Genomic DNA, 24,111 nt, shown 5'->3' with positions numbered 1-24,111 from the left:
GTTGAAGAAACCTTTCCAGGATTTTACATAAATCCGTTATAACGTGATCTCTCATTGGTTAGACACATGATTCACCGCGGATCAAAAGACGCGATATTTAGTTTTTAATTCTGCAAACATTTGATGTCCATAAATTCGATAGAGCAAAAGTAAATTTGTATTTTACAAAATCTTATTTACATTATGACTTTTAAATCATAACTTGAAACCTGAAGAAGTTATTTTCAACCAATCAAATCGCCTGGCTCTAAACAGCGAAAAAGACCGCGAAATAAGCAGTCGGAAAATAAACACTCTGGCTGGGACGCAAGCAAAGTCTACTTTACTGTGCAAAATAGTCGATGCTAGCAATGACAGTCTCGCATTAATGAAGTTTAGGATGTACCTTAGTTACCAACTGTACGAAATACATAGAAATAGATGACTAAGTGGAAAATGGATGCGGCTTTTTCCAGCCCAAGACCAACGCCTCAATTTTTTCAGGAACTGCAGACGTTTTCAACGAAAAAGGTTTCATTTTACTCTCAAATTAAATATACGTCTTCGAATGATAAAGTACCGTTTATTGGTAATGTGGACGTTACATGTTTCCGTAACCCAGGGTGAATTATCGCCCTGCGACAATAATCATTTATTGGTACTATTGCGCTCAGCCAAACAATTTTGACAGCTGTCACTTTTTAGTTGAATTACTATAAACATTGTGTTCTTCATACAATATCATAAATGATAGAAACTATGTTATCGTATTTGAATATGTACTTATGTATATATGTCTGTCTTGTGAAAACAATTTGGAAACTGAAGTATCGCTATCACACGGTAGATCTACCATTGTCGTCAACTCTTTTTGACCATGTTGACCAGTAATAATTTCCCTTCATATTTGCGATGCTTACCATACACCGACCGGCCCACTGACCAATATATAAATCATTTATGGATATGGGTTAGGGGTTATATTATTTTCTGACGATTTCTCCCAACTGTATGTCTGAGGAACCTGTTCCTGTTTTTACATTGGTATGATGATGTGTGGTTTTAAAGCAGAGATGGAAATTAACAAGAATATTTACAGGCCTAAATAGTAAATAGTTATAGAAGTACCCCCAAACGTGTTTGAAATTCTACTAGTGGCAGAAATGCAGTTTACCGACGCAGCCTCTTGCTTGTCGTGAAAGGCAACTTACGTGATTGGGTGGACAGGCTCGCTGACTTGGTTGATGCGTGTCATTGTATCCTAATTGCGTGGATCGATGCTCTTGATGTCAATCACTGAATTGCCTGGTCCAGACTCTTATTTACAGACTGCCGTCATATAGATTGGTAATATTGCTGATTGCAGTGTTAAACAACAACCAAGCAAGCCTTGCCCACTACAAACAGTAAGCATTACCACTGTCTTGCTAGGCTAGGCCATTACTGTGGCTTGCGCTCATTTGCACTCGCAATGGTGATCCAACCCCTCTTTTCAGTGGTAAAAAATAAAAGTTCCTATAATGATAACACATCGCAAAGCCCTTAAAAAAGGCAAATTTCTACTTATGATACCTAACTAATGGGCAGTTTGGCAAGGACTACAGGACTAGGGCCAATTTCTAAAGCTGCTTTTCGACCTAAGGAAGCTGACATGCCTTTCCGATCCAACACCCCTTTTCGATCATTAGGGTTAGCCATAATTTTTTACTATTTCTCAGTGTTTCCAATAATCCAATGAGGGTAATCCTATTATAGAGTAGTCCGTTTTAGCAAGTTTCGTCGCTCGATTGGTTACTCATTTTGATGGACAATGACAGGCATGGCTTCCTCAAAAAGATAAATGCAGAGTGTGTGACGTCGGTCGGTAACATCCATGCACAATTCATTGTTTACTTAATTGCGTATTCGTGGTAATGAGCTGCTGGATAACTGTTAAACGAGCAATAGTTGCATGCGATCGTGCTCTTGGTCTAGTGGTAGAGTGTCGGCTAATTAATGCACTAATTAGCCAAGTGGGTAAGCCATCAAAGCGCATTCGAGTCCCCACATTGCTAATTGGATCTGAAAAAGTGCGCCCGGTAAAGTACTACTCCCCTACTAGCCCTTAGGATACCTTTATAGTTTAATAAAACAACTGGTCTCGGCAAGCAGGCAAGAGCTAATTTCCATCCCCACTAAGCTCAGTGAATCATGATCTAAGACTATATCTATACTGGCAGAGATCTTGATGGAATCAGTACTCAAAATATTCAATGCTTGCCACATTACCCTTGTTTGCCCCTAATTATCTTGCCTGGAAAGTCTACTCGTACAGTACCAGCCATAATAATATGATTGTATTGGCAATATTTTCAGGTGATGCGATTAACATTCAGTCACAAATGGTGAATCGTTGAATTTCTGGTAACATAAGCTGTTGTCTTAGTATTCATGCTAGCCTCACCTTGTCTCCTAGCAACGAGGAACACCACGTGACTCCCTGCCTCCCAAACCGCCAGTGAAGAGTGCACCTCCTGTCAGCAGAATCTTCCCTCACAGACCAGTCCAGAGAGCCCAAGTTGTGTCTTTCAGGAGAGAAGAGCACTGTATCCACTCTTTCTGTATGACACAGAATTGTTCAGTTGCACTCGTACAGATTTGTCATTTATTTGGATTTTGAAATTCTATGGACTTTATTTAACATGTTTAAAGTGGAATTTTGTATTTGGAAATGTTTGGGTAAAACATGTTAGAATGAACATGTTTTGAGTAAAACTATTGTCAAACACCGATATTGAAGTTGAAGGGGCCTATGTATTACTTCAATTTATCTAAGGCTTGACACAACTGCTAAATGATGAAAAACGAAGGAACATGCAGGGGCCAAGTTTTTACTTTGAGACAACCGTAAGTTAGACGGACACATCAAAGTTTTAACACAACAATGTTTGACTGTATTCATGCATGAACTTTATAAAAGGTGCACCAGTTCATCATGTTGGTGAAGTTTATTTGCATGAAGGCTTCAGGCCCATATACATAACCATATACACACATGAAGAGCAAATGTTGTACCATACATAAATTCAACAATAATAGATATAAACACATGTTGTGTGTGGATGGGTGTGATTGATCAGTTACCCTTTTCTGATAGAATGATCACATGTATAAATGCCACATTCTATTGTGGAAACAAGTGATATATATAGAGAATTAAATGTTTGCAACCTCCACACCCTTGGCATTTATAACATGCAACACACTTACACATGTTTATTTGAGAAAGATAATATTATAATTTGAGGTCAGTATTTACACATCTAATGAGATACGGCTGCCAGTTTGGTAATGCTAAATATGATGTCATTGTTACTTGTCCTTGACCACAACTTAGCATTCCTGAGCACGAAGTACAATGAGCACTGCCGAGATCTCTACTTCAACCAGTGCTTTGAAATCATCTCCAAACTGGGAGCTGGTTCATTTGGAGAGGTAATGTAATCGTGTTGTACATCACAAAACCAAATGACTTTGGTTCTCTTTTTTTATCATCATGTTTATTTTAAGATTATTATTCAAAACATTAAATATTCATTCATCTTAAGAATCCCTTTGCTCAGTGTCTGATAAAGCCACTATAGTCCAGTGTACATGGTGTAGTCCAAGACCACTGAGAATAAGAACTAGTAGCTTGCTCCCCCAAAATATGTATTATATGTACATGATAAACCACTGATATGAATTGTTTACAAGTTGGATTTAGCTCATGGTGTCTACTGTTGTTTGCTCGCAGACCCTGGCATTTTCATATGACTCTTATTTAGATGTGTTATTTGCTGATCATATGAAAATTTTGTGGTCACAATTTGCAAATGATATGCAGGGCTGTGGAAAATCTCAAACTTTCCACACTTTCTACAATAAAAGAAATCTCCTTCGGTTGTCTATGAACAATCTTAAAGTGTAGCAGACCTTCAGCATGTTCAGTTACTTTTTCCTAACATGTACTAAATATAGCTTTGACCATGTTGACATCATAGGTATGACCAGTTATACAGATGGCGGTTTATTGTTTACATGTTCTGATTTCGATCACACTTCAGGACATGTTCTTTGAGTACCATGTATCCAGATGCGCAATATATTTTAGTTGTGGGCAGTACAAAACAGATTTCAGATGTCATAAAATAAACACCATATATGTAAAAGATATGTACAGCATGTACAGTTAGCCATTGTCTTTGGACAGGGGACCTTTTTCTATTTCTGCACCCCTAATATGTGTCCTGTATTCATGCTATCAACCACTGGCTAAACACACCACCCCCAGTTTCACACCAAATGTCACCTACTTGAAAATAGCTGTGGTCACATTCAGCATAAGTCATCATGTTGAAAAAGACAGTACTAAATATAGAAAAAATATGGTCAGTTTTAATAACTGGATGGATGTACATTTGAAAGACATAAAAATCTTACAGAATATCCTCCAATCACAGCCTGCAGATATCTCTCGATCTGCACTGAAGGCTCCCTACGAAAACCGCACTGTCCAAACTGGTTCTGATTTGGTGTAGTAGAACCTTAACAAACTCACCATATTGTGATTGTATCTTAATTTATTATTGGTAGAAGAAATAATATTCAAAGTAGCTTAGCCATGTTAGCAAGTAGAGTGTTTCTGTGATGATTCCACATATTTTATATAGTTCACAGTTACGTTTTTACCTGTTCATCCAATCCAAATGTTTGAATTCACATCATAATTATATGATGAAGTTGTCATAACATGAATAATCTTCTCCTCTGAGCTACAGATAAGCAGCATATTTGCATACCCCCCCATATTTAAAACCCAATTACTTTCAATTAACTTGTGTACAGATACACATGTATTAAATGAAAAACTCAAATGTATAAAAACAGCACACGTAAATACCAGAAAGCTGAAGCTTTTTCAGCATGCGTACAAAGGAGCTAATTTCCGAAACACAATTACAGGATAATTTACTTTCCGAGTCAAGCCTATGTATTTAGAACAGTTATATATACATCTAACATGTCTAAAACATTGTTTCCTTTTTTTTAATCTCTAAATAGAGTGATAAATAGATGAGTGAAAAAATATTGGTTACCCAGAGAAAAATGTAATAACCCAATTAAAATAGAAAGCCTAGAGTAAAAACTCAATTGCTCAAAAAGTTATCTGCAGTTCTGTCTCTTGTTTCAGGTTTTCAAAGTGCGCAGCAGGGAGGATAGCAGGTTGTATGCGGTGAAGAGATCACAGGAAAGATTTAGGGGAGAATCTGACAGGTCAGTTAACTGTTCAGTAATTATGTTGATATATCAAATTTTGGAGACGTTATTTTGATCGTAGCTGTACAAAGTCACTGTCATCATGGGTTTAAGTTAGCATGATTAGCTCATTCATTAATCAACGCTTGCAGGCGCAGAAAGTTGGAAGAGGTAGCCAAACATGAGAAACTGCCCCCACACCCCAACTGTGTTGGCTTCTTCAAGGCCTGGGAGGAGAGACAGCATCTGTACCTGCAGACGGAGCTCTGTATGCTAAGGTAATAATAATGCATCTTTTTGATGTGCTTGACTGAATAAATGACTCCATGCAAAAGTTCATGCTAAATGCACCACACAATTCAGGGTTGTATCTAGACCTGCTCAGAAGCCTACAATTGGCCCCAAAGTCACCAGCAAGACAGTACATATTCCAAACTTGAATTTAAGATTTCCCAATTCCTTAAAGCACAAAAATCAGAACATGTTCAAAATCCATTTCCTCCCCCCCCCCCCCCCAAATTTGCATGCCAATGCCACCCAGTTTGGAATCCTTGATAAATCCTTGCAATTATTACCCCTGTCACTGTACATTGTTTGTATAAATTCATTTTGTGTGATTCTCCACTCCCTAAGTATAGAACCCAAGCTGCCTATATGGGCAATTTCATCAGGTACTCATAATTGTAGGTTGCATGTTGAATCCCAGATTGGCTCTGTTTTTTATCTGTGGTTTGTCAGCTCCATATGTGCTGATGGGTAACTTGGTTTTCACCAGTCGTATCATAACAAGCTTATCACGTCGGGGCATTGGTGGCCTAAGGCATTGCCACTTGCTGTACAGAGTTGGGCCCCTGAACAATATGGATCCGCTGATTGCAGGTTTGAATCCCAGATCAATTTCAAATTTGTCCCTTTGTCTGTCTGATAAGCATCTCACTCGCTGAATCTTGACTTGCTAATAAGTGTACAATGTTTAAATTATGCAGCGTTAGAAATTGGTGCTAGTCCTGTAGTCCTTGCCAAACGGCCCAATAGTTAAGGTATCCTAAGGACTAGTAGAAATTTGCCATTTTGAAGGGTATTGCTATATGCTATCATTGTAAGGACTAGTGGACTAAACATGTTAGTTTCTACAGCTGTTATGTAGTATTTGTTTGGTTATTTAGAGCTCCAGATAAGCTGCGTATTTGTGTAATACCCCCCAAAACTATTCAAAACCCAATTACTTTCAATTCACTTGCATACATAAAAGCATGCATTTAATGGAAAACTCAATTTTGAAAACAGCATGCGTAAACACCCACAGATGCTTTTTCAGCATGCGTACACCGGAGCTAATTTCCGAAGCACAATTACGAGCTATTTTCCTTTCCGAGTCAAGCCTATGTTTAGAACCGTTATTTTACATCTAAAACATTATTTCATTTTATTTTTTTAAATCTCAAAATGCTTACTCATTTTTTGGGGGGGAAAAAACAATAGAGTGATGAATAGATGAGTAAAAAAAATATTGGTAACCCAATGAAAAATGTATTAACCCAATTAAGATAGAAACCTTTGAGTAAAAACTCAATTGCTCAAAAAGTTACCTTCAGCTCTGGTTATTCTTGTTCTCGTTTAAAGCCTTCACAGAGTTTACAACTGGTCCATATTTGTATTGACTTAAGCAGGGTCATATGAGTCTGATGTATTTGTCTTGTGGTTAAGGACATGTACACTTTCTTTGCAGCCTGAGTAACTTTGCTGACTCGAATCATGAGATTACTGAGACGACTATATGGAACTACTTAGTAGATCTTCTCATGGTAAGACGTGATAGCGTTGTGTATTTAACTAGGAATTGAGTTATCTTTGTGATGAGCCACATTCCATCATCAAAGACTACAGTCCAAAACAAAACATATTCAGTAAAGAACCCATTTAAAATCTGTCAGGAAATGTTTGCTTCTTATTTATAAACCAGACCACAAGCCAAGTTCAGGCTGCCTTAGCTGAACGTGCTGATGTGGCATGAAGCAGTGTTAAAAACTCACATGTTACAATTGACCATGTTGACCCTGTGAACATCCAGGTTAGGATTTGTCTTCAGCAACAGCGTAGATTGATGCTCATGATGCTCAATCACTGGATTGTCTGGTCCTGACTCGGTTATGTACAACTGGAATATTTTAAAGTGTGGCGCTAAACAACAACGAATGTCAATATCTATCTTCAGCATTGTATCTATCTTCAGTCTTACTTATGTTTTGAAATTGAAGAGGAAATTAAAATTAAATTGGATTTTTTCTGAAGTTCTGATATTTAACTCCTGCATTTCTGCATTTCCCTCTCTATCAAGTGCAAGGTTTGTAAGTGGAAAAGAACTAATAATAGTAATGGGTTATTCCTTTCAATGTTTGTTTTTTTGTTTAATAATCGAGTCTGGACCAGACAATCTTGTGATTAACATCATGAGCATCGATCTATGCAATTGATTGGTTGGTTGGTTTGTTGTTTTACGCCGCACTCCGCAATATTCAAGCTATATGACGGTGGTCTGTAAATAATCGAGTCTGGACCAGACAATCCAGTGATTGATATCATGAGCATCTATCCACGCAATTGGGATCGATGACATGCATCAACCAAGTCAGCGAGCCTGACCAACCGATCCCATTAGTCGCCTTTTACAACAAGCATAGTCGCCTTTACATCAAGCATGGGTTGCTGAAGACCTATTCTGCCCCGGATGTTCACCGGTACTATGTGTGTTTGTGGGATCTGAAGTGTTGATGGTGTTGACTTGCAGGCAGTGAAACATCTCCATGAACACAACCTGATCCACATGGACATTAAGCCAGACAATATCTTTGTCTCTTTCGACGGGGTCTGCAAGCTTGGAGATTTCGGATTAGTGCTAGATTTATCCAAGGTAAGGTATTATATATTATATGATTAACAGATTCCTTAATCCCTAAAATCTGAAATGTGGAAAGGTTTCTGTTCAGAGATATTATTTTATTGATGAGTCTGGCTGCTTCAGGCACTGTGTGGCTTTGCTACCATGTAAACACTTTAATACTGTAATTGTTTAAATAAAAATATTTGCTCATACTATCAACACACTTTCTTACAAAAAAGATAAAAGTTTTGAAAGGTCAAATTTGATTTTTGTCCTGTCGCCTAAAATTGAACCTATTAATATTAGATTTTGAGTTATAAGGATCCTTGACTTTCATGTTGAATGTCCAACACTCTACAATCACCCATTTGTTACTTGCAGTAAACAGTTCTTTGTAAACACTTTACAACCAGATAGAATATAGGATGCCAGCATCCAGCAGATGGCGTTTGATGACGTTGTTTACTCGATTACCGGTACTGAAAAGCAAGTTTTCTAACGTATATGAGGCAATCACAAGGTGGACTTCAACAGATGTCATTTAGAATTATAATTATTATTATTAAGCAGTGATTTATAGAATAACCCACGAGGTACGAGTGATTACGGAAAATATGTCACGAGTGAAATTAATGTTTTAAGTTCCGAGCTTTAGCGAGGAACTTAAAAGATTAATTTCACGAGTGACATATTTTCCGTAATCACTCGTACCTCGTGGGTTATTCTATTTATTACCCATAGTCATATTAAAGACATGTTTCAAGAAAAAAACAATGAACTGTCGCTGATCAAGAAACAGCTGTTTTGTATCAATCCGCGTGTGAAAAAACACTGTCCACTCACTCCAGCCGCATTACTCAATCAACAACGTCTTGCTACGCATAAAAATATAGTTCTGTTAACAAAACTTGAAAGATCACATTATTGCAGTTATATTTCTGTCTGAGTTACACAGCGTACACTATCTACCATTGATAAAAGAAGACAATTTTCAAAAAAGGCTTTTTAATCAAGGCTTGTTTTGACAAGACCTCTCATTGACAAGACAATAGCCGTCGTGCATCACCATGGACATGAATTTTTACATTGAGAAGAGGAAACACGGAAAACCTGTCAATTTTTTCATGTGTCATTCGGTAAAAATGCAAAAACCTGTATCAACAACATAGAAGGAATGTACAGAAGTCATGTTTGATTGAGAAAAGTTACGACAAGTAGGTAAACTTTGAAAAATACGATTGCTGTCAGTGTCGGAAAGAATGACCCGACTTGACCCAGATATGAGACAGCTGAAACCAGGAATGACAAGAGAACCGGCGTTACAGTTTAATCCGGACAACAAGTTTAATGAACATCGTTTGTGATTTGAGACAAGTGTGACTGATGGGAAACATGTGCATGTGGGATTTTAGGAGGACTTGTCTGAGTCAAACGCGCTTGTGGAGTGGACACACTCAGATAACGGGAGTTTGTTGATATTTTAAAATGTGATTCATAATATGGTCGAATACCTGTTGATAGACTAACACGGTATCTGGAGACTTGGTGACAAGCTGTCCGCATTCACGGAGTTCATTTAGTTCAATGTCGGACACAGGATCACCTCGCTGGGGTAAGTTTTCTTTTCCTTGTATTTTTAATTATTTTTGTTTTGATTTCAAAACCTATTTGAGTTCAGCAAAGTGCATCGATTTCGCAACCAGATGTTGGTAATCTTGTCGCTAAGGTAGCACTCGGTGCTACCCTTGATCTCCTTCAAAGTACGCATTTCGAATTCTGAACCGTCTGATTTGCATGCCGAAATGATAAATTTGCAAGGAATAATGTTTAGTTGCACCTTTCCTGCGTCATTAACCCTCATAGTCTTATGGTGCCCGGACGTCAGTCAGCCTACATACCGCTCAGCGCCGTACTGTGCTGACGTCGCGGTTACAAAAACGTATAGTATACATTGTATAAAAAAGTGTCGCGTTCTTATTTCTTCACACAATGTTACAAACTTAAATTCTACGAAATGGCGTATGTTTATAATGTCTTTCGGAAAGACTAACTGTTGTTGCAAAAGGAATTTGTTTTTATTTTTATGCCATCATTGAAAGTGTGAGTAGTCTTATTTTTCGTGTTTTTCTTACCAGTAGCCTATAAATTTGAACTAAGTTCATGTCAACTTGTCAAATTTAGTCTTTTTCATTGTGTTTTCCTTTTCATTGGCAGTTATCGATGTCATCATCGTTCACAAAGGCAAACCTGTCTATACAAAATCCGATTTGGGGATTCGTGTGGTCGAAAGATTCGCCAAACAGCAAGTCCTCTAACACAGACGCAAATCCGGACTTGGTGGTGTTGAGTTTTAGCGCACTAGAAACAGTTTCTGGCAACATCACAATCTGAAACTTGGAACTTCAATCTGGCCATATGCAGTTTTGACAACAAAGACATGAAATGTGTTCAGAGGTTGAATTATGCGAATAACTCTTCCTGTCAGATCTCCGTCTACTTTCACGAGGTCATTTAGTTTGACAGGTGTCAAATGGTCAGCCATGTTTGTTTACAAACAATGCAGACGTAGTTTTGTTTTTTGTAATTACGCTTATTGTAAACTAAAACTCGTGCGAAATAAATGCTTTATTCATTATACTGTGAAATCATGTGGTTGATATGAAACTATGTTCTAGTCTTATAAATCTCGATTAAGTGAGATTGTAGCACGGAAAACATGTGAATGAATGCTCTGGATTTGTGAATGAACTCAATGAGAGAAAAATAGTCCCGTGGACCAATGAAAATTGACATTTGTTTAACTGACCAATCAGCTTCGAGAATCACTAATTGCACACTGTGCAAATATCAAAAAGTTATTACACTGCATATTTGAGCCCATATGGGTAATAATGTAACTTACTGTTTCAGAGCCTTGATATGTCTGAAGCTCAAGAGGGGGACCCCAAGTACCTCTCTCCTGAACTAATGGAGGGCAAGTTTGGAAAACCTGCTGATATTTTTAGGTAAGAATGTCATGATTGATGCCAAATGTATCTTATTACACTTAAATTATGTGTATCAAAGTGTTGACCTTGTGTATATGGTTTATTTGTGGGAGATCTTGTGTAACTTTAGTTAGTTCTGTTACAATGAATACTATGACAGTCTGAATGAAATAGACTGACCCCTTATCACTGCTAATTTAGAATTATCACTGTTTGTTTGCGCTTGTGTAGTTCAGGAGGTTTCGAAAAGAAGAAATAGCATGTCATATAGAGAATTGTCTTGTATTTGTAGGAATTAGCACCCATTGAATTGTTACAGAGTAACATCAGTGCTATTTATGTCTCCCCCAGAATGGAGGGAGACATATTGTTTTTGGCACGGTTCCCGTCGGCGTCGGCGTTCCCACCGTTTCTGGACCATAACTCAGAAACCGTTTAATATTTTTTCGCGAAACTTTGTATACACATTAACCCAGCACTGAAGTGGTGCCTTTTGCTATTTAGAGATTTTTGACATTTTTATTTTTTCTCGTTTCCATGGAGATAACTTGAACATAGACTCTGAATGGGGGTAAGCTTGGTTTCCGGACCATAACTCGGAAACCGTTTAATATTTTTTCGCGAAACTTTGTATACACATTAACCCAGCACTGAAGTGGTGCCTTTTGCTATTTAGAGATTTTTATTTTTTCTCGTTTCCATGGAGACAAGTTGAACATAGGCTCTGAATGGGGGTAAGCTTTGTTTCCTGACCATAACTCAGAAACCGTTTAATATTTTTTCGCGAAACTTTGTATACACATTAACCCAGCACTGAAGTGGTGCCTTTTGCTATGACAGTTTTCATGACATCACATATGTCATTGTGTAGAAGACCTGCAGAGTCAGATACACGGGCAATTACATCACAGAGACTTTCCTTTGTGCCATATAACATTGCTACATCATTTCTGATATGTTGGGATATTAATATATTTGTGTCCAAACTCTATTAGTACTTTAAGTGGATTTTCTACAAATACTTCAGTAACAAGAAAACTGTGCTACTTAGATGACTACACTGTCAGGTGGGTAAATGATTGAGGGATTAGTGGTGTTGATTAGACGCTGAAGTGGTGCCCATTAGTTGTTTGAAATTTCTAGGAGTTCTATTTTTGTCTCTGTTATTTAGTAATGGAGGGTGGGAATGAAGAGATGGGGTTTAACGTGAAGTAAACGAATAAATGGGGGTTAGGGGAGTGGGGGGAGACATATGTTTTTATGAGTAAAAACACTTTCTAGTTAGTATTGTCCTAGTACATTTCTTGTACAGTTTAAGAATTAACTGTCACTGCTATTATCACATATGAATCAACTGGCCTGAACTTGTCTCTCAGCATCATTTTTAGTTGATCTGGTGTTACTATTATTAGCTGAAAGTGCTAGAATGTTACTAGACTATTCCTGCTGACTTGTGGAAGCTGTTGTCGTGATGATTTTACAGATATTGCTGTGAACATGGTGAAGGAAGATACAGTTTTGTATATAAACTAAAGGGCATTTGTCTCGGACTAATGGACTAGTGGGACTGTCTGTCCCTGTGAATTATGTTTACCTCTGTCAAGTTAGTCTGTCACCAAACTGGTGTTATAACTGTGTTCATTGTTCTTTGTTTAGTTTGGGAATGACAATGTTAGAAATGGCTAGTGACCTTGATCTACCACGTGGAGGTGAGGGTTGGCATATTCTCAGAAGAGGAATCTTACCAGAAGAATTCTTGCGGGGTAGGAATTTCAACAAATTTATCACACATGAAAGTTAACCTCTATCATGTATGGCAGCAACAGGTGGGCCTGGTCATCTAAGGCGCCGCAATTCGCTGTGCAGAGTTGCGTCCCTTGGGCACGCCAGAAACCTATAATTTGTGAGTTCGAATCCCAATTTGTGGGTTTGTCAGCACTATATCCGTGCTCGTGGGTTTCATCAAAGTGGTAAACGTCTGAGACCTGCTTCACTTCGGGCTTTCCTCCACATCAAGCTGACACAGTGAAATAACTGGAATACTGTTCACAGCTGCATTCATCTCATCTCACTCACTCTATCGTGTATCAACTATGTAAGTAAGATGGTTGAATTATTCATGACTTTATATCTATGTTTCACCTAGATCTTGTAGATGTTAATTAATGTTATTGCTAGTAAACAAAAGGCTTAAGAACTCCACAATATTGATAATTTGTGCCCTATTGTTTCTTTTTCTTGTCTCTGAAAATTATTGGATAGCAACACTAGCTACAGAATATGGATAAAAAGGATTCAACTGAGTGTTTTCATCCCCTGGGATTTCAGCAAATGCTAGTGGAATGTTTTTGGTGAACAAATGTGTCCATGCAGTGTAATTACACTCACAAGAGAGCCAGTAAAGAGAAGGCTTTGATAATTAGTTTTACATTACAGCATTTATACCATCTTGAAGTACTGCTGTTCATAATAAAATAAAGTCTTTCAGGCATGGAAGTTGGCTTTAACCCAGACTAGTTTTGTTAATGTTTTCTATGAATGGACACTCAGAGCTCCAGATAATTTTTTGAAAATCACATTTAAAGCCTTGGGTTAATATTTATACAGGTGACAGACTGGGAGACATCTTTTGACTGAGGGGCGGTCGGGTAGCCTAGTGGTTAAAGCGTTCGCTCGTCACGCCGAAGACCTGGGTTCGATTCCCAACATGGGTACAATGTGTGAAGCCCATTTGTGGTGTCCCCCGCCGTGATATTGCTGGAATATTGCTAAAAGCGGCGTAAAACCATACTCAGTCACTCACTCACTCACTCTTTTGATTGATCATGCCCTGACAGTTTGATTAAATTTAACACAACCATGATCACTGACGTGTTGAATTACCTAAGACACTTCCCACAGTTGTTGTATTGACCACTAGGACATAAGCCCTCACTGACCTTTTTTCAATATGTTTGCAGACAAGACTTTTGACCTGAAGTATGTCATCAGTCAGATGTTGGACCCAGACCCAAAGAGTCGACCCACTGTAGATCAGCTGTTGGCTTTCCCATGTGTGCGCAAGGTAGGAAATAGTATGCTCAAGCAGATCTCAAGGATGTATTCTATTTTTTGTATATTTTATCTAGTATAAAATATTGGCATGTAGACACATTTGTTTGTTTACTTATCATCTTTGAATACTTTGTCATATTATATAGATTGCTTTGTTTGTTTAGCTTCTCTAGCCACATTGTTGCTAATTGTTGTGTACATCTATTTATCAATGAATACATTTTTTATGTTATGTTTATAAGCATGTGCGACTGTTAAGAACAAATTCTTTGTGTTTTTAAGTTTCACCTCATAGTATGTCTATGCAATCATTTGACATGCTTTTGGTGATAAAAATTTAGGAATCTGACAAGTTTGAGAAGTTGACACTGTTGTTGACAGTATAGTCTAGATATCTCTCCAGATGTTCTGTTCTGGTTTAACAATCTGTATTCTGTATTTTAGGTGTGGAAAAGAAGAATGCGGGACTACATGATCAAAAGTGCTGTAAGAACTATTTCATTTTGTTTGAGAAATTTGGGTGCCAGTATTATCGTCTGCATATTTAATAACATTGAGAACAATGTTTAACTGACGCTTAAGCCTCTTACATTTCAACATAATGGACCGGCATGTGATATGCTTAGAAGTAGTGTCTGAAAAAGATGCATGAACACGACATGGATTTATCTTGACCTTTAATGGTCTGCAGCAAATGTGGGTACCAATTCCTAAACTGAAATGAAATTTCCCTAATCATGCTGTTATATTTGCCAGTATAACTAATGTTATGGCTTGGTAAGGTGACTCGTATTTCACTGATAACAGAGGTAATAAAGGGGAAGAGGATGTAGCATGTTTAATGCTTAGTTTGACATAATTGCATTGAATGCAATTTTAAAATACCTCTGAATTTTGGAAGCTAAGAACTTAGTGTGGAATACTGGATACACCCCTGCTCTATCCCGTGCCTGGTAATAATTCTGTTGGGAGAGGTGAAATGTCTTCCTTCCTGCCTGACTGTCCAGTAGAATATTTCATTGCTTGTAATGCTACACTGACAATTTTAAACGAGACATTGATATGTGACTTACCCGAGAGTAAGAGCTATCTTTGTAATGATGAAGCTATAAATAGTAAATCACAAAGTCTGAAAAAATGATAATGATTATCTGCTCTGTCATTTATTCACAAATGTGGACATACAGCTTTATGATGGGCTACTTACATTGAAGGACCTGTGAAGATCCAGGTTAGAATAGGTCTTCAGCAACCCATTTACTGTGCTTGTTGTTAGAGGCAACGAACAGAATCGGGTGGTCAGGCTCACTGACTTGGTTGATGCATGTCATCATATCCCAATTCAAGATGTCAATCACTGGATTGTCTGGTCCAGACTCGATTATTTACAGACGCCGTCATATAGCTGGAATATTGCTGAGTGTGGCGTTAAACAACAAACAAACAAACAAACAGGTTACCATGGTTACCTGGCTTGTTGAGAGTAAATAGTTCAGACACTGCTCAGAAGAGGGGAATATTTCTTTATGTGTTAAGAGGAAGACAGAATTATGCAACAAAAGAAAATCATGCTCACTTGATTGTTTTATGGTCGTCACAAAATATGTCACCAAAATCAAAAACACACTTCTAACAGCTAGTTGGCTTACTTTACTTATATATGTCTTTTCTGGCAGGTATCTCAAGTGAAAGCCTTCTTCTCTTCATTCTGGCACGGTTTTCTGTTCCTGGTGTCGATGCTGTTCTTCCCTGTGACACGGTTCTTCCCCCGTAAGACGTCCCGCATTTCGCTGCCCAGTGACAGCACGCAGTCCTCCCATGCAGACCACAGCATCTCAGATGGTAGGAATGCTGACAATGGCTATAAACTGGAATGAATTTTTACCCATTCATTTATGGACACTTGATCTGAATGTCTTAATGATGATAAAGTTTTAAATACTGATGCAGTCATGTAAAAATATTTCCAGATGACTGTTTTGATGATTACGACATCAGCATCACCAACAACTCCGTAGCAACACCTCTGGACTGTTCGTCATCATCACAGGAAAGCTTTGCTATGCCTTTGTAAGTTGTCATTGGTATCTGTTCTATTCAAGGGGCGATCGGGTAGCATAGTGGTTAAAGCGTTCGCTCGTCACCCTGAAGACCCGGTTTCGATTCCTAACATGGGTACAATATGTGAAGCCCACATGCCATGTCTTATGTTACGGAAATAATGTTTTGTATGAGAACTGTTAAATCAAACTCCCTTACTCTCTCGTGATGTTGAAAATCAAGAAGTGATAAATTATTGAAACATAGTGTTGGAGTTTTAGAGTGTATCACAACATGATATTTACTCAATCAATAAAGACGCAGCCACCTTGGGGCCCTGGTGCACGCTGCGAGACATCAATGAGTTAGCATTACACAAGTGCCATTGGGTAATTTGCTTATCACATGACTGGACCTTTCTTGTTTGTAAACAAACATGCTTTTTCTGAAATCAGAGCAGACTTGCCTAATGCAGGCCTTACAGTGTGCTTTACATATTGTGTTGTATGATTTAAAGATATCTTACTGCAACAGTGTGGAGCTTGTCTTTATATTTTTATCCATCAAAGTGACCGTATTGCTAATTCTTCATAGGGCTTCTGTGACAGCACGTCACGCTGTCATAGAGCCTGTGGCTGAGGTACTAGGCTGGCCGCAAGGAACTATGGGTAGGAGAGTGCCCTTGATGGTGATGAAAGTGTATGAAATGATGCAAAAGCAAATAAGGGAGGTAACTGAGAAGCAGCCTCTTTCTTGGCGAACTTGCATTTTGGAATTACGAAAATATTTCAAAGGTATTTGGCAAGTGTATAATATAAAAACATGACAAAACTCGCTATTTAAAATCACCTGAACTACCAAGGATTAAAACATGATATTGTGATGCGTATCTTGGAAAGAAGGAACCTCAAGTTAACCGATATAGTAATACCGTTAATAACACGCACTCTTAAAACAGAGTGAACAAGATAAATGGAAATGTTTGTACCAACATGGCTGCTTTCTGTGTTCAGCCACCCAGCACCAAGGCGAGCATTCACTACCCCTGTTCTTCGACATCGACCGAATAATGTGCCTACTCCACTCAGCTCTTCACCAGTCGTGCCTTCCAGACAAACGTAAGTACACAGAATCTACACTTCTATCAAATGTATGCACAATTGCTATGGCCATGGGTGGCCCAGTTGGCTTTTGTGCTAAGTTCTGTCAGCACCCTACCATAACATGTAAGTGATATGGGGGCGCCAAAGACCCGGGTTCGATTCCCGACATGGGTACAATGTGTGAAGCCCCTTTCTGGTGTCCCCCCGCCGTGATATTGCTGGAATATTGCTAAAAGCAGCGTAAGACCATACCCACTCACTCACTGTAAGTGATATGTCCAAGAGGTAAACATCTCCGTCACACTGAAATAATGGGAAAAGCAGCTTTAAACCCCACTCACTCACAAAAATTTCGTGTACCAAAATATTGTGTTGATGACGTCATCCCTGTCAATAATCTTGTTATCCTAATCTATAGCACTACTTAGTGGGAAAGGTTAAGTTCAGGCTGGTAGACTTTAACTCTTTCAACACCAGTCAACCAGAAGTGTTTACTGCTGGGACACCGAGTTCCCAGAGGCTCTTGTGTGATAGATGAAGCCAACATTTATCAAAGAAAATACCTGCTTGTAAAATATATTTGCTACTACATGTTATACACCATTTGAAAGGTCTGATCCTATGGTTTATAAATATGAAAGTTATGTTTTTCACATTATTTAAAATAATGCATTTACAACTTAATTAAATTCGTTGTAAATAAAAAATGTACGCTAACACGTTGTTAACATCCAGATTAAGGACCAAGGAAGCGAAAACTTGACGATTTTTCGGCAAATATATGATTTCATAATATCCACGTACCTATTTCTATTTTATTTTCATTGTTTACGTTATTGGAAAATCATTTTAAAAAGACTTATAAATAGTCTCTGTCATCACCCATTTCCCGATAACAGCGACTGTCCGCTCAGTAAAATGAAGAAATACCCCCGTTTTCGAGGTTTCGTATGAATAACACGTTCGTCGAAGAATGGCATATGACACATCGCTGGAAAGCTTATTCCTTCATCTACACGCTCGTAACATCGACTGGTTTTTTTCCGTAGTTATAACAAGCGATTTCATTGGATTAAAATTGGTTTCTAATGACGCTTTCTTGCTGAAATCTGCTACAAGTTTCGTGATTGGTCAATTTTGAGCACGTGACCTAAGGCAGCCAATCAAATTACAGCTGTGATACCAAGCTCGTGTTCGATAAATTACAGAAGTTTGCGAAAGAATTTTGTTAAATCGTGTTATTCTGAACGTTTTGAGCAGGAAATCACGATATATATTAAAAATATGGAACTTCGTGAATGTATCGTGCTAGGTTACGAGCTGTGACAAAGATTTTTCATGCATATATTTTTGCATTAAACATCGTGTCCGAGCCGAGAATTCAAGGCGACGAAAGCCGAGATGTCATTTGACTTACATTACACGCGATCGCACGAAAAGATGAAAATAATAACTTAGATGTAAGTTTGATTACTTTTAGATATATTTTTGTTGATTTTATATATTATTTTGTATAATATATTTAAAGATTTGTTTAAAACGTCTTTATTTTCCTCTTTGACGTGTTCGATGTGGACCTGTTGTCGAAATGTGTGTCTGAGAATTTTATTTTCAATAACATCGCGGGAAATAGTGAATAATTTTTTAATTTAACGATAAAAAATGTTAAATTGAAATGGAATATGTATTTCAGACATTGTGAAATGTGATAGATTTAATAAATGAATGATATTACAGGTAGGTCCACAAAAGTATAGTACTATTTTGACGTGACTACGGCTTGGCCGGATAACCGGCCTGCGGTGTCTGGGGACTCGATGCTTCTTGGCCGGATAACCGGCCTACGGTGTTGAAAGAGTTAAATAGGTTGCAAAAACAGGAAATATAAACTACAAGCTCAAATCAAGAAATGTGTTAAATTACCTTGGATGTATATTAAAATGACGGAAATTATGACTCATGATTAACCTGTGATTGGGCTCATCTATAAGAGCCAGTTCACAGGTAATTCTCATGTCAGAAACGGGGCGGTCGAAAGCCTAGTGGTTAAAGCGTTCGCTCGTCACGCTGAAGGCCCAGGTTTCGATTCCCGACATGGGTACAATGTGTGAAACCCATTTCTGGTGTCCCCCGTCGTGATATTGCTGGAATATTGCTAACTCACTCACTCACTCACTCACTCACTCACTCACTCACTCATGTCAGAAACACTTCAAGATTTCATTCCCTGATTTGCAGCCTTGTCACAAACAAGTGTCAACCATTGACACATTGTTTATTATGAAACTACCCGTCAACATGATCTGATGGATGTCATTTAACAAACATGTTGATATTGAGTATATTTCTAAAGTTCAGTTTGATGATGAAGCTGAGTGAGAACACATTGCCAAAACATGCCACTGTTACATTAATCAAGTAATGCGTTCACACATAAATTTATTTAATTAAGTACCTCAGATAGGGTCCGACTTTGATGTAATCATTGGTTCTTTCTGCAGGAGGATTATTGGGAGTCCCTGTTCGAGCCTAGAGACAAGTATAGACAGTGACCGATCACTTACTCCGGTCTACAACATCGAGGGGCCCTGCCTAGAAGATCTTGAAGAAATTGCAAAGCCAGGCATCGAACCAAAAAACCTTCTAGGGGTGAGTTGTTTTCAGTGATCTTGGTTCCTAAACTTTGCCTGCATCAGCAAATAGTAACTTGGCGGGAATTTGTTTGTACTGTAAAAGTCAATCCCTGAAAACCAATAGCTATCAGCTTTTAGATGTTTTGAAAGTTTTCTTGTGTGTAGTAGTTCACTTTTTCCAGACCCATGAAAATCCGGGTTAAAAGGCCTTCAGCAACCTGTGCTTGTGACTTTGCTTGTCATGTCTTGTTTTTTTTAAACTTTTGTAAACTTTAATGGTTACTAGGCTTCATATTGAATTTCATTGAACAAAGAAATGGTAGCTGTACTTTAGAACCTTGAAATGATTTGATTTAAAGAAAAACAACAGGTTGTGAATATGGTGATTCAATTGTGTATGCACGATGAAGATGAGACTGGCGTGATGTGTATTTCATTTCTTGGTGTAATGCTGTGCAGATGTTCGAGGCTGCTAGTGACGAGGAGGATTAGATGACCTGCTGCTGCTGCTGACACTGCCTGCTGAGTCCATGACCCCTTGCCCGCTGTGTTCATATGGTGCTGTCTGCTGATCACTGCCCTACTGCTGCTTTATCCCACTGTTGTAATGTCTCGTGTAAGGTTTAGGATTCCCCCAACTGTCTGCCAATGTGCTTGTGAGGCTACGCAATATTAACTCACAAACTCTAGGATCAAGTTGACAAGGATTAGCAGTTAACCATATGCAAGTTTCTTAAGTTTATGTTTTTCTGATGGGTTAGGTATCAATATATTTAAATACAGATAATTTTCCATAATTCTTAGGAGAATTTGAACAACACTTTGCCTCATGATGAGAAATTGTACTGACTTTATTGTTGTCGTTCTTATTCGGGAAAACAACATTTGGACCTGAAATTGTCGGAATGGATTTTGTGTGCAAGGCATGACTCTGTATGAAGAATTAAAAGGTGAAGTCACAAATAAAAGGAATCTGAAATATGTGAATAATTCTTTTAAGAACAGATAATTTTTTTTCTATTATGAATTATTTTAATACCCTTAAAAATAATGGAATTGAAGTAGTGTGTATTTTACTAATGGTTTGGTAAATTGATTTACATATTAAGTATCAATATTCATAAACTTGTAGTGATGCAGTGTTGACATTAGATATCAATTGTTACATCAATATCAAGATAAATGATGACATCCAGAGTTGCCAGCCCCGTTAAATATATTTAACGCCTTGCACCATTCAAATACTCAGTTACCTAGATCTCATGTGATTCCCATCACTTAGGTCACAGTTTTTAGTGTTTTAGGTTCACAGATTTTCACTGGAGCAATGAGCATACCTAGCACGGGTTGACCACAATAAGAAATTCATGTAGCTCAATATTTTGTTTTATTTGGCATTACATTGTTTGGGTCAGTCAGTTTAGTGGGAAGAAAATAAATGCTAATTCTGTTTTACGTGCAGGATGTTTAGTACTTGTACTGTAACATACTACAAACAATGCATTTGATCAGCTTTATTTAAAAGTTCATAGTTTCTTATGTTTGTTTGCCTTGATGTTTATGCTGTTTGTATTTTATTTCTGATTGTGGCTTTTGGGAGTGGTCGAATCTGTAAGCCAAGAAATAAAACAAAGTGTCACTTAAGGTTTTAAACCAGTTCTTGAATGAAGGGATTTACATGCAACATTTGTACAAAGAACCGACCTGTCGCCACTGACCATGTCTTCCTTTGAGGGACATTTCCATGTGTTCATGAAAAACTAGTCACTGTAGACGCACAGCAGTATTTTAAATTGAGCGTGAGATGTGAGGGTCCTCGTCATAGCCATGCTAAAAGGTAAAGATTTAGGGGTCCCTAGATTCAAATACTTTGGGAGAAAACCCCAAGGAACCCACGATCCACTTAATTTTGAACACTGCACAGTATATGATTGTATAGATGTAAATAATAGCTATTAGTAATTCTATATATTATGGATTAACTACATAACCAGTGACACCAGTTAATATTGTGTCTTTATACTATGATTGTGAGACCTAAGCATTATTAACCTTAGCAATACCGACACTGTTGAATGTCGGCCTCGCATTGTATGCTTCGCTTTATGCCACAAGAGTGTTCTATTTACTACTGCCTCTGTATTAATTATACCTTTGAAGAAAATTTGACCGTTTCCCCTTAATTTTCTGATCACGTATATTTAAGAGATAACCTTTTTTTGCATGTTCAGAGAGTTCACATCAGCATGTATGGAAATGTGGGTTGGGTTCTTTTTAGAATTTTATTACAAATATATGTTATTCTTCTTCATCATATGTTCCTGTTGGTGGGTAAGCAGGTCTGGTAAGGGTAAGGACAACTGGTGAAAGACAATAGCTTCTGGCAAACAAGGAAGTATGGGTTCTGTCAAGAGATTTAAGGTTGTATTTCTCAAGCCTGGGGAAGGGGATGTAACCTGTTAGTTTATATAAGTCATAATCGATAATTCCAAGTGTCAGGGGGGCGGTCGGGTAGCCTAGTGGTTAAAGCGTTCGCTCGTCACGCCGAAGACCCAGGTTCGATTCCCGACATGGGTACAATGTGTGAAGCCCATTTCTGGTGTCCCCCGCCGTGATATTTCTGGAATATTGCTAAAAGCGGCGTAAAACCATACTCACTCACTCACTCACTCACTCACTCACTCACTCCAAGTGTCAGGTGAGTTGTCTTTATTACCCAACATTAAGATTAATCGACAATAGCTAAATGTCATAATTTATTGAATGTTGTGATGAGTTGGTAGTTTGCAAAATGTTTTTAGAAAAGCTCTTCAGGCAATCAGAATTAGTGCTAAAATGCCAAAACTAATATCTACTGTACCTGGTAAGATCCGGGTTAGAATAGGTCTTCAGCAAACCCTGCTTGCCCTAAAAGGCGACTATACGTAATGTAAGAGGGGACAAACTGGATCTGGTGGTCAGACTCACTGACTTGGTTGATGCATGTCATTGTATCCCAATTGTGTAGATTGATGCTCATGATGCCAATCACTCAGCAATATTCCAGCTGGTCTGTAAATGATCGAGTCTGTTCCAGACAATCCAGTGATTAACATAATGAGCATCGATCCACGCAATTGGGATACGATGACATGCATCAACCAAGTCAGCAAGCCTGAACACACGATCCCGTTAGTCGCCTCTTACGACTTTTTCTTGTATGTTTATGTGTAACACTGACATTTCATCAGTCGTTCCTCCTTACATCACCTCTGCCAAAACAAGGTATATCAGTTTCAAAGGACAATAAACTACTTACCATGTGTATTGGAAAGAAATTGATTCAAATTACATATCTAATAGGTTATATCATAGTTCTTGTGTGAGCTAAACTTTTGACAGCAGCAGAAAGCCAAAAAAATGCTTGAGTGTCGACAGAAGACCAAGGGTGGAAGCAATTCAATGATGCATTGCTTGGTAGTCAAAAGGCGATTGAGGGTATCACGATATGCAACAATACTGACTTGTAATTATTTGGTAGTTGTGAACATTGGTAACCTTTGCCTACTTTGTTACAGCATTTGAATTAGGCCGACAGTCCAGGCATTCCTGCCATAGTACCGATAGTAAACTGTGATAGATTGAGAGGGTCCATGTAGCCACTCCTTGTTTCCACCTACAACCACCACCCCACCTTTTAATTTCTAACACTGCATTATCAGTTTGTCAGGTGAAAGCAGGTGCTAGATCCTAGATTAAGGCGTTAATGAATTCTTGAAAGTGAGTTACATAACGATATTTTATCCGTTTGGGTGTGGAGTTTGTTAAAAGGCCACTGAATGGGCCGAATGTCATGACAATGCAGGGGGACTTTGTGGATCAATGTTGCCCTAGATTAATGTCTGTCTAATGTGTAAGTAACCTCATACTACTGGGTATTACTTTCTCATTCTCTGAGGTGGGGAATTGGACCAAATGTTTGTCATTTTTCATAATTGTTGCACACTTTGTTAATAAATAATGTAATAAATGTATGTCTTTTTCTAACCAATGACAGTGTGAGTTACCAGATGATGCATTCCATGTTTGTATATAATTTGTTTTTCCATTCTGGAGTAACGCTCAAACTGAACTTCAACGAGTTACAATCCAGGCAGGTACCATCTCAGTGTTGTAAA

At 38.1% G+C, this 24,111-nt stretch overlaps 1 protein-coding gene across 1 annotated transcript; it reads left to right on the top strand.

Annotated features, from left to right (window-relative positions):
• The first annotated feature begins 260 nt into the window (after positions 1-260).
• Positions 261-23,024, top strand: LOC124150773 (membrane-associated tyrosine- and threonine-specific cdc2-inhibitory kinase-like). The gene is made up of 16 exons (XM_048385809.1): positions 261-510; positions 2,435-2,564; positions 3,356-3,453; positions 5,192-5,274; positions 5,409-5,534; positions 6,986-7,061; positions 8,045-8,167; positions 11,048-11,142; positions 12,781-12,887; positions 14,085-14,188; positions 14,623-14,664; positions 15,855-16,020; positions 16,149-16,248; positions 17,232-17,336; positions 19,823-19,970; positions 20,414-23,024. Exons 1-16 carry the CDS (start codon positions 421-423, stop codon positions 20,444-20,446), a joined length of 1,626 nt encoding a protein of 541 aa, XP_048241766.1. The 5' UTR covers positions 261-420; the 3' UTR covers positions 20,447-23,024.
• Positions 23,025-24,111: the final 1,087 nt, after the last annotated feature.

This window comes from Haliotis rufescens, unplaced genomic scaffold (assembly GCF_023055435.1).
Source record: "Haliotis rufescens isolate VD_foot unplaced genomic scaffold, xgHalRufe1.0.p SCAF_6, whole genome shotgun sequence".
In the NCBI taxonomy this organism is placed as follows: Eukaryota; Metazoa; Mollusca; class Gastropoda; order Lepetellida; family Haliotidae; genus Haliotis; species Haliotis rufescens.
This window is presented reverse-complemented; position numbering and strand designations above follow the sequence as displayed.